This window comes from Schistocerca serialis, chromosome 10, assembly GCF_023864345.2.
Source record: "Schistocerca serialis cubense isolate TAMUIC-IGC-003099 chromosome 10, iqSchSeri2.2, whole genome shotgun sequence".
In the NCBI taxonomy this organism is placed as follows: domain Eukaryota; kingdom Metazoa; phylum Arthropoda; class Insecta; order Orthoptera; family Acrididae; genus Schistocerca; species Schistocerca serialis.
The window spans coordinates 38,210,811-38,223,189 of record NC_064647.1 but is presented as its reverse complement, the minus strand read 5'-3'; the positions used below and the strand labels follow the sequence as shown (position 1 = coordinate 38,223,189).

The 12,379-nt window shown below is 41.6% G+C and overlaps 1 protein-coding gene across 1 annotated transcript in view; it reads left to right on the top strand.

The window, feature by feature from the left end:
• Positions 1 to 12,379, top strand: part of LOC126425212 (uncharacterized) — a 194,479-nt gene that overhangs the window by 163,645 nt on the left and 18,455 nt on the right. The window contains exon 5 of the mRNA XM_050088167.1: positions 7,373 to 7,555. Coding sequence (XP_049944124.1) covers positions 7,373 to 7,555 — 183 coding nt within the window. The remainder of the gene's footprint in view (positions 1 to 7,372; positions 7,556 to 12,379) is intronic.

Below are 12,379 nucleotides of genomic sequence, written 5' to 3'. Positions count from 1 at the left end.
ACAGCCGCCGTATCACATGACAACCGACGTGAGTCAGGATCAAGTAGGCCCTGCTATGTTACGTGGACACAGAGGCGCGACGACCAGATGAGTGGAGCCTAATCGTTGACGATTACAGAATTTGTCATTAAAGGCCACGTACCAAGAAATCCGCACTTCCGTGCGGTAAAGCGTAGATGGACAACACGTCATACCCTCTCCCATCGCACGGAAGGGTGGCGTCGTTCAACCACATTTGCACGGTGGTGCCTCTGTAACTCGCGATAACAGTCCTTGGCCATGGACGATCGTGTAGAAGGCAGGTAAATGTAAATGTCGTGTGACTGGGGCCTCCCGTCGGGTAGACCGTTCGCCTGGTGCAAGTCTATAGATTTGACGCCACTTCGGCGACCTGCGCGTCGATGGGGATAAAATGATGATGATGAGGACAACACGACACCCAGTCTCTGAGCGAAGAAAATCTCCGACTCAGCCGGGAATCGAGCCCGGGCGCTTTTTTTTTTCTTTGGGACGAATAGAAAAATTGGTAGAAGACGACCTCGGGGAATATCATTTCGGATGCCGTAGACATGTTGCAGCACGCGAGGCAATACTGATCCTACGACTTTTCTTAGAAAATAGATTAAGGAAAGACAAACCTACGTTTCTAGCATTTGTAGATTTAGAGAAATCTTTTGACAGTGTTGACTGGAATACTGTCTTTCAGATTTTGAAGGTGGTAGGGGTAAAATACAGAGAACTAAAGGCCATTTACAATGTGTACAGAAACCAGATGGCAGTCATAAGAGTCTAAGAGCATGAAAGGTAAGCAGTGGTTGGGAAGGGAGTGAGACAGGGTTGAAGCCTATCCCCTATGTTATTCAATCCATATATTGATAAAGCAGTAAAGGAAACAAAAGAAAAATTTGGAGTAGGAATTAAAATCTATGAAGAAGAAATAAAAACTTTGAGGTTTTCCGAAGAAAAAAAATGGTTCAAATGGCTCTGAGCACTATGGGACTTAACATCTGTGGTCATCAGTCCCCTAGAACTTAGAACTACTTAAACATAACTAACCTAAGGACATCACACACATCCATGTCCGAGGCAGGATTCGAACCTGCGACCGTAGCAGCCGCATGGTTCCGGACTGAAGCGTCTAGGACCGCTCGGCCACCGCGGCCGGCTTTAATTCTGTAAGAGACAGCAAAGAACCTGGGAGAGCAGCTGAACAGAATGGATAGTGTCTTGAAAGGAGGATATAAGATTGACACAAACAAAAGCAAAACGAGGATATGGAATGCAATCGAATTAAATCAGGTGATGCTGAGGATTAGATTAGGAAATGAGACGCTTAAAGTAGTAAATGAGTTTTGTTATTTGGGGAGCAAAATATCTGATGATGGTCGGAGTAGAGAGGATATAAAATGTAGACTGACTCTGGCAAGAAGAGCGTTCTGACTAAGAGAGATTTATTAGCATCGATTGTGGATTAAAGTCTCAGGAAATCTCTTCTGAGAATATTTGTATCAAGTTTAGCCTTGTGCAGAAGACAAGAAGAGAATAGAAGCTTTCGATATGTGGTACTACAGAAGAGTGCTGAAGATTAGATGGGTAGCTCACATAAGTTATGAAGAGGTAATGAATAAAATTGGGGAGAAGAGCAATTTGTGGAACAGCTAGACTAAAAGAAGGGATCGGTAGGTAGGATACGTTCTGAGGCATCAAGGGATCGCAATTTAGTACTGGAAGGAAGCGTGGAGGGTAGGCAGGTGATAGCTGTGTTTCATTCTAACCCGACCATATCAGTTTCATATTTACAGTTGGGCTGTGAATTCCCAGTATTACAACAAACAAGCTATAAGTGGCGTCCAGTCTCTTATTACAGTTTCTCCATTTTCCTACTGTAGTCTTCTTCACCTGACGAAGGGCTTATAATCGCCCGAAAACAGTCATTGAACCAATAAAACTATTTACAACCGAAGCGGTTTATTATCTCATTCTACAAACGAAATGTCCAAATGCAGCTTGTACCCTGGAAGCAACCGTAATGGGGGTCGGTAGCATATGATCGAAATGGTTTAATTTGGGAGATCAGACGATATTAATGTACTGTGTCTGCTGGAACATGTCCATCGTGCATAGCATGTGGAGTGACACCAATGGACGTACCTGTTGTAATATGTGACGGATGCAGTGCATCGAATGTGGTTATGAAGTAGGACCGCTAAACATTTGAGCTCTGATAAGTCAGTAATCGACACTGCCGCTCCCAGGGACAGCCATCAACCCACATCCATATACTTCATCTTCCGCTTACAGATGATACTGCCCGCCACTGTACCGTATTGTTGAAACCATCGCAGCGCCGTCTGTACGTCATCCCCTGACCTGGTCAGGAATATGGCATTATCAGCATACGCACAACATCAGAACCTCGTAGTCCATAAATAAACCCTTCCAAGCATCGGCGGAGACCAAGCAGAGCTGGCTCAAGGACCGTTGCAAATAAAACGGCAGACAACGGGTCTCCTTGCCTCACGAAACGTTCGATAGAAATGAGTTTGCATCGATAACTGTTCGTCATTCAACCTTGAATGTGCTCCATGAATCTAGCGCAGAACTCCATCTACAAACATACGGGGAAGCCACTGCCTTCCATGGTCGTATGGAGAATACAATATTATGGATTGGAATCGGTTCGTGATATATTCAAGAGGCTGTATGAGTAATGAGGCAGTTGTACACACATCAAAAAAAGTTTTGCATCACTCTGGTTCCCAGGACTCCTGAAGATAGACGTTGACTGTGGATATTGTTTCACAGACACAGTCCGAAAGATGTAAACAACCATGCATAAGCTGCGCCTATTTGACGGAGGGGGTCTGACAGCCGATCCGTTCCAGCCATTCCACCAGGAAGGAGGTACACGGCTCGTGTTGTCTGTAGTTCAACCATGTTTAGGCGGTCAATACCGCGGTGCAATCGCATCCGCAATGTTACTTAGTGCCATGGAGGGCTCTCAACAAGGGAAGTGTCCAGGCGTCTCGGAGTGAACCAAAGCGATGTTGTTCGCACATGGAGGAGATACAGTGAGACAGGAACTGTCAATGACATACCTCGATCAGGCCGCCCAAGGGCTACTACTGCAGTGGATGACCGCTACCGACGGATTATGGCTCGGAGGAACCCTGACAGCAACACCACCATGTTGAATAATGCTTTTCGTGATTCCACAGGACGTCGTGTTACGACTCAAACTGTGCGCAGTAGACTGCATGATGCGCAACTTCACTCCCAACATCCATGGCGAGGTCCATCTTTGCAACCACGGCACCATGAAACGCGGTAGAGATGGGCCCAACAACATGCCGAGTGGACCGCACAGGATTGGCATCACATTCACTTCATCTATGAGTGTCGCATATTACTTCAACCAGGAAATTGTTGGAGACGTGTTTGAAGGCAACCCGGTCAGCCTGAACGCCTCAGACACATTAACCCGCGAATGCAGCAAGGTCGAGGTTCCCTGCTGTTTTGTGGGGCCGACGTAACGGCTTTACGAAGCGTGAATGCCATCCTCCGACCGATAGTGCAACCATATCGGCAGCAATTGGCGAGGCATTTGTCTTCATGAACGACAGTTCGCGCCCCCTCGTGCACATCCTGTGAATGACTTCCTTCAAGATAACGACATCGCTCGACTATAGTGGCCAGCATGTTCTTCAGACATGAGCCCTATCGAACATGCCTGGGATATATTGAAAAGGGCTGTTGATGGACGACGTGACACACCAACCACTCTGAGGGATCCACGCCGAATCGCCGTTGAGGAGTGGGACAATCTTGACCAACAGTGCCTTGATGAACTTGTGGACAGTATGCCACAATGAATACTGGCAGGCACCAATGCAAGAGGACGTGCTACTGGGTATCAGAGGTACCAGTGTGTACAGCAATCTGGATCACCACTCTGAAGGTCTCGCTGCATGTTGGTACAACATGCAGTGTGTGGTTTACATGAGCAATAAAAAGGGCAGAAATGATATTTATGTTGTTCTCTGTTCCAATTTTCCGTACATGTTCCGGAACTCTCGGAACCGAGTTGATACAATACTGTGTGTCCAATATTTTATGAATCCGTGCTGGCTGTTTATCAGTAGACAGTTTTCTTCGAGGTATTTCACAATGTTCGAACGCAGCATATGTTGCCAGATGCGAACGCCCTTCCCACGTTGGAAACACTGGTTCTCGCCCGATCCCCGAAATTAAGCAACATCGGGCCTAGGTGCAACAGATGCCGTTCACTCAGGGACAGGCAAACCGCCGAAGTGGTGTCCAATTGAAATAATAGTACAAGGCCGTTGAAGCACACAACTTTATTATGTTCCAAACTCCCAGCGCATACGTCCAGTCATGAATATTTGTACATAGATCAATGTTGTACATTAACTGTATTCCGTAAGTTCAGGGCAGTTGTAGTCAACACCATTCTGTATGTTCATTATAGTCAGTGTATATCACTGATCTCTGTACACAAGATCATCAGTGAAACATGCTTTGTTATTAATGTCAGTTTTAGGGTTCCATACTAGAGTAGGTGGAAACGTAACCCGTGTAGGACCACTTTCTTATACGTCTGTCCGACTGTTAAGAACTCTTTGTCTTAGGAAGGGGTAGACGTATCAAGATGAAATTTATGTCACGTATTAAGGACTACGGTCCCTTAGCGGTGTAAAAAAGAGAAGCCTCTAAGTTTAAAGCAATAAAAGATATGGCCATTTGTGTAATATATTTTGATACTCGCAAACTTACTCATAAAGCCTACATGATACTTCCTGTTGACCTAGAATCATGAAATTTGGCAATAAGCAAGGTTTGACACTGCAACCACATGGAAAAAATCCTAAAATTGTTAATTTGTAGCTATACAACATGAAAAAAAATTTTCTCATTTGTTATCAGACTGGCTGTCCATTCGTCTGTTAAAGCCCTCATCTCTCAGGAACAGGCAGCCTATCACTGATGGAATTTATGTCACATTTAGGTCTATATTCATGTGGTGGTATAAGAAATGTAAGCTTCTAAGTCAGTTCAACGGAAAAAACGGCCATTTATGTCGCATGTTTCGATGCTCGAAAACTCACCCATCAAAACCTACATGGTGCTTTCCGTTTCTCCAGAGTCACGAAATTTATCAAGAAGCGAAGTTTCACTCTACAACCAAAGGAAAAAACGCTAGAATTGTTGTTAATTTGCAAATGTACCACACGAAAAAAAATTTTTTTTCCATTTATTATCTGACTGTTTGTCTGTCCATCCATCTGTTATGCGCATGTTTCTCAGGAACGAGTAGATGTATCAAGTGGAAATTTATGTCACACCCTGAGGTCTGTAGTCGTTTAGTCCTGTAAAAATGTTAAGCTTCTGAGTCACTGCAAGCAAAAGATATTGTCATTTATGTTACATATTTTGATACTCGGAAACTCAATCATTAAAACCTAGAAGCTACTCCTCGAAGTAGAATCATATAAGTTCACAAGAACAAAGACTTCACAGTACAAGTAAAACAAAAAAATGAATATTGTTAATTTGTAATTATATCAGATAAAAAACTTTCTTTTGTCATTTGTTGTCAGACTGTCTGTCGGTCCGTCTTTTAAACGATCTTTTTCTCAGTAACGAGTAGACGTATCTAGTGCAAAATTATATCACACCCTGAGGTATGTAGTCGTTTAGTGCTGTAAAAATGTAAACAAAAGATATTGTCACATATTTTGCCACTCGAAAAATCAATAATTAAAATCTAGAAGGTAGTCCCCCTTGACGTAGAATCATGGAATTTTATATGAACAAAGATTTAACAGTACAAGGAAAGGAATAAAAAATGAAAATTGTTAATTTATAATTACATCACACGAAAAGAAAACTCTTTTGTCATTTGTTACCCGACTTCTAACTTGAAATTAAAACATTCTTGAAAATATTGGAATCACTGTGAGCACTATTTTGCGAGTATCAACGTCGATAACAGGCAAGAATCGTCCCGGTCCTCAATTCCCAGAATGCATGAAGTGTCTGTGTACATACACTACTGACCATTAAAATTGCTACACCAAGAAGAAATGCAGATGATAAACGGGTATTTATTGAACAAATATATTGTTCTAGAAGTGACATGTGATTACATTTTCACGCAATTTGGGTGCATAGATCCTGAGAAATCAGTACCCAGAACAACCACCTCTGGCCGTAATAACGGCCTTGATACGCCTGGGCAATGAGTCAAACAGAGCTTGGATATCGTGTCCAGGTACAACTGCCCATGCAGCTTCAACACGATGTACATGTTTATTTGCCAAAAAGAAGTACTGTACAGTAAATTTATTCATAAAAGCAGGCATCTCTTTTAGTATTACAAAGTAACATACAAAGGCAACTTCAGTAGGAATATATAGTATGTGGCACAGTTTATTAAACAAAAATATATACAAATTACTTACGCATTTTGCATGAACAATACACACAGTATACAAAATTAACGTTTAAAAAAAAATCATTTATTTTGGTCTGTCTAAGCAGTGGTTGCAGATTCACCTTCTTCTAACCTTTTAACACTCTCGTAATTGTCCCTCATAAAAAGGACAACACGTTTACGTCCAAGCATTTTGTATCGTCAAGTTCACTTCTTGACGCAGCAGCACACAAGTGGTCGTAACAGAGAACAGAAGGTGACTGCACCGTGAGAAGCTCTTCTTGGGGGCGCGCAATCCTTCAAACTGCGCGGAGCGGCATGCCTCAACTCTAAGCTGGCGCAGCCGTTGCTGTGAACAGCCTTGATACTGCCGCCACTTCTACTGCCAGTGCCAAGCCGATACAAGTGCCGTGCGACTGCTACGGTCGCAGGTTCGAATCCTGCCTCGGGCATGGATGTGTGTGATGCCCTTAGGTTAGTTAGGTTTAAGTAGTTCTAAGTTCTAGGGGACTGATGACCACAGCTGTTAAGTCCCATAGTGCTCAGAGCCATTTGAATCATTTTTGAACCGATAGAAGTGTGCCGATTGTTGAATCACAGCGACTGGCGGCTTGGCCGGTCAGCAGCGCCTTGTGGAGGCTCCATTAGAAGCAATGTACCGCCAGCGGTGGTCCAGGGCGGCGACTACCGTGGGAAACTTGGTTTGGGAGTGAGGGGGATGAAGGACGGTGGGGTGGGAGAGTAACAGGAGCGAGCGACTACACAGTTCGGTTAAGCTGTCGTTCGGTTGACCGACGTTCGGATAATCGACGCTCTACAGTATTTAAAATCTGTACACCACCGCCTTCCTTAGAACAATGTAAACGTTCAGTGCGTAATGTAGCAGTGGTGCAGTGTACGTGTGTTTTGGTGTGGCAGTTCCCCATCATCGAGTTCGACCCGGAGACGTTCCGCATCCTGCTGGACTACCTGCACACGGGCTCCTGCCCCCTCACCTGCTCCAACATCCCGGGACTCATCTGCGCCGCGGAGCACTACGACCTGCCCGAGCTGCTGCAGGCCTGCTTCCACCACGCCAAGCAGTTCCTGCGCATCGACGTGGTCAGTACCCGCCTATTCTGGCCCACTCTCGTAAAATGAAATGATACTTAAATCAAGACCCTAAGCAGTCGACAGGCGTTGATATACATCAACGGGGACAGTTGAAAATGTGTGAGAGCTGCATGGTCACCTATGGTATCTGTTCTTTCGGACATGTCCGAAAGAACAGATACCATCTTCATATATCATATACACTCTTGTAAAGGTGGATTCACACTTGCGGGAACATAACCGTCACGTTTTGGAGAGCCGACGGTCAGAGGAATTCCTGAGCGTTCACACGACACAGCGCCGAAAGAATAGAACGTCTTGACGTTACACCTGATTCACAAAACACCCACCAGAGGCGCTATTTCGTAGTTCACGGTAGATCGTAATAAAATTCCAAAATTTAGTTTAAAGCGGTTCGCAATGTTGCTGTTGCACTTGATGATGGTGAGGAACAGGAGCCGCTCGGAGTGGCCGAGCGGTTCTAGGCGCTTCAGTCTGGAACCGCGCGACTGCTACGGTCGCAGGTTCGAATCCTTCCTCGGGCATGGATGTGAGTGATGTCCTTAGGTTAGTTAGGTTTAAGTAGTTCTAAGTTCTAGGGAACTGATGACCTCTGAAGTTAAGTCCCATAGTGCTCAGAGCCATTTCAACCATTTTTGAGGACCAGGAACAGCGAGCAAAAAGAGTCTATTAGGAAAAAAATGTTAAAAAATCGAGACTGTTAAATGGATTCCACATTTTTATTTATTTATTTTCACGTCAAGTTCCGTAGGACCAAATTGAGGAGAAAATCTCCAAGGTCATGGAACGTGTCAGTACATGAATTACAACATAAAAGTAATAACAGACAAAATAAATTATGAACCCAAAAAAAAAGTCAAACCAATCAATAATACAGCAAGAATCAGCCTAATTTTCAAGGAACTCCTCGACAGAATAGGAGTGAGCCATGAGGAAACTCTTCAGTTTAGATTTGAAAGCTCGTGAATTACTGCTAAGATTTCTGAGTTCTAGTGGTAGCTTACTGAAAATGGATGCAGCAGTATACTGCACACCTTTCTGCAGAAGAATTAAGGAAGTCCAATCCAAATGCAGGTTTGATTTCTGTCGAGTATTAACCGAGCGAAAGCTGCTTATTCTTGGGAGTAAACTAATATTGGTAACAAGAAACGACAATTGGAAATATATATGTATATATATATATATATATATATATATATATATATATATATATATATATATATATACTGAGAGGCCAATGTCAAATACCCAGACTCGTAAACAGTGGTCGAGAAGAGGTTAGTGAATTTACACCACTTATTGCCCGAACTGCCCGTTTCTGAGCCAAAATATCATTTTAGAATGGGAAGAGTCACCCCAGAATATAATACCATACGACATAAGTAAATGAAAATAAGCAAAGTAGACAAATTTTCATGTCGAACGATCACTCACTTCAGATACCGTTCGAATAGTAAAAATGGCAGTATTAAGTATTTGAAAAAGATCCTGAACGTGAGCTTTCCATGACTGTTTACTATTTATCTGAACAGCTAGAAATTTGAACTGTTCAGTTTCATTAATCATATGCCCATTCTGTAAAATTAAAACGTCAGGTTTTGTTGAATTGTATGTTAGAAATTGTAAAAACCCGGTCTTACTATGATTTATCGTTAGTTTCTTTTCTACAAGCCAAGAACTTGTGTCATGAACTGCACTATTTGTAACCGAGCCAGTGTTGCACACAACATCCTTTACTACCAAGCTAGTGTCATCAGCAAACAGAAGTGTTTTAGAGTTACCCGTAAAACTAGAGGACTCATCATTTAGGTATAAATAAGAAACAGAAGTGGCCCCAACACTGATCCCTGGGGCACCTCCCACTTGACAGTACCCCACTCATACCCCACATCACAGCCATTCTCAGCACTGTGAATAATGACATTTTGCTGTCTGTTGCTAAGGTAAGATGTAAACCATTTGTGAGCTTCTCCCCGTATTCCGTAATGATCCAATTTCTGGAGCAATATTTTGTGATCAACACAATCAAACGCCTTTGTTAAATAAAAAAATATGCCTAGCGTTCGAAACATTTTGTTTAACCTATCCAGTACCTCACAGAGAAAATAAAATATAGCATTCTCAGTTGTTAAACAACTTCTAAAGCCGAAGTTTGCTTTTGGTAGCAAGTTATGTGATATAAAATGATCAGTTATTATCCTTACATATACAGCCTTTTCAATAACTTCTTTACAAGGAGCTGGAAGAGAGGGAGTATCGTTCTATAAATATTTCAGAATGACTAAATAACAGTTTTTTTTACTTATTATATAAGATACAAATAAAAATTACGAAGAGAAATTAAAGATTTAGGCGTCCAATATCACCATGGCACAAGCTGATGGTTTGCCTAAAGTATGTCTGCATGGGCCATTTTGATGAACTACAGCGACTTTCGACGTGACGGTTACGTTCCGTCTAGTGTGAATCCACCTTTACATAATACCACAGTGGGAACTAATACGAAGGTATACCCCACTGACTGCTATCACGAAAAAGTCTTAATATGTATTGTATGACAGTATTAAGTTAAAAGTATTTTTGTTTTATACACTGAAGAAATGCATTGCAAAGTAAACGGTACATACCTTGTTCAACGTGCTTTAGGTACATTTTTCCAATGGGATAGCGAAAAGAAAAACCTGGATTAAAGCTGATGCAACATGCAGAAGTTTAAAATAAGATTCTTAATAAACCACGAACAGCGGATAGCGGAAATATATGTAAATAAAGCCCATCTAGACATACCATACGCAAACCATAAGCTTCCTTCGGGGTGATACTGGACGCCGAAATCTCGAGTTGAAGACGCGCAGAAAAACGGGCTAACCCTCAAATGTAAAAGCTTAGAATAAGTTTTGCATCTGTTGCTGCGTACGGGAGCTATCAAAATTGACATTTGTTTCGCCCCTGAATATCACCATAGGATATTTTGGGATGAGACGAAAGTCAGTTTTGATAGTACCCGTCCCAGCAACAGATGGCAACACTTATCTCTAAGCTTCTACATTTGAAGGTTAGCCCGTTTTCCCGTGCATGTCTTCAATTTCTCTTCGTAGTTTTCATTTGTATCTTGTTTAACAGGCAAAGAAACTGTTGTTTAGACATTCTGAAATATTTATAGAACTCGTAAAGAGAACGGAACTCTCCATCACAGTCTCGATTTTTTAATATTTTTGTAACCCAGGCTCTTTTTGCGCTGTGTTCATTATCCATGGCAGCAGCAAACATTGCAAACTGCTTTAAATTAAATTTGGCCATTTTATGACAATCTACCATCAACTACGATATAGCCCCTTCTGCTGATTATTTTATGAACCAACTGTAACGTCACGACGTTCATTCGACGTTGACGTGCCATGTATGCTCAGCAATTGCTCTGACCTTTGACGTTCGAAAACGTGTCGGTTACGTAGACTGCGACGTTCCCGCAAGTGTGAATCCACCTTAACCTGAGCTAAACAGTCTTCCATGTTTTCCCAAAAGTACAGGATATTCATACTTGTTTACATATGAGTCGCGATATGAGTGGAAATTCCTGTTAAATGTATTGAAAAATCCATCACAAACATGGGCGGATACTCAGCTGTGAACTGCACTAATCATTGCAAAAATGGTTTTCGCATGTTTAGATTTTAAGTGAATATTCAGGGTGTTTCAGAAGTGATGGTCAATATTCGGGGATATGGCAGGAATGATCATTCGAAACAAAAAACTCAAGTAAACATGGGCTCTCAAATGCAAACCTTACCAACTATGAGCAATTATTGACCTTCGATACTGTGAAACAAATCTCTTTTACTGCAAGCTCTTTGCCGTACCTGTTTTGGGAACTGTTACTATGGACTGAAACAAGCAAAAATGTCCAGTAAACATGTGCTTCAAAATGCATACTTCAAGAGCTATGAGCACTTGTTCATCTTCGCTACCAGTACTTTGAAATGCAACTCTTTGTAATAAACAAGTGCTCATAACATTTAAGGTACGCATTTTAGAGCACTTGTTTACTGGACATTTTTTTCATGTTTTAGTCCATACTACCACATCCCAAAATAAGAAAAGCAAAGAGCTTTCAGTAGAAGAGATTAGTTTCACAGTATCCAAGATCAAGGATTGCTCATAGCTCTTATGGCATGCTTTTTAGAGCCCATTTTTACTTCAATTTTTTGGTTCGAATGATCATTCCTGTCATATAGCTGAATATTGACCATCACATCTGAAACACCCTGTATATTAATAAAAGTAGTTATAAACAAGAAACAAACTGCAAACAACTGTGTTTGTTCCCTGAGTCGATAATTACACTGAAGCACTTTGTTTCAAAATTTTTAGATTCCTGAGATATTTTTGCAATTGGCTAAGTGAGAAGGAATATTTATTATGATGATGTATTTGTATCTCGTTATCACAAATTGAATAATACTAAATACCATTTCTTATAAAGGTACGGTAGGCCGAGGTACAATTAAGATATTCTTATAGTGGACTGGCCATTGTTAGTAACATAACCTTTGAAGATTATTGACCACAACACAAGAAAACTACTAATATGAATTTGTTTCACTGGAACATGAAAGTCTGCCTTTCCCCCTCTGTACAGTTAAAATGCAGTTGTACCTACTTACGATTAAAAAATTGCAAGCTTCTATACACAGACGAAAACTAACAAATAGTCACAAGTTGTTATTGCATAGCGTCTCTATCTGAAGACATTCGTATTGAGTTCTGAACTTTCACATTTAATATTTATAAAGTGCCACATAGGAATATTAT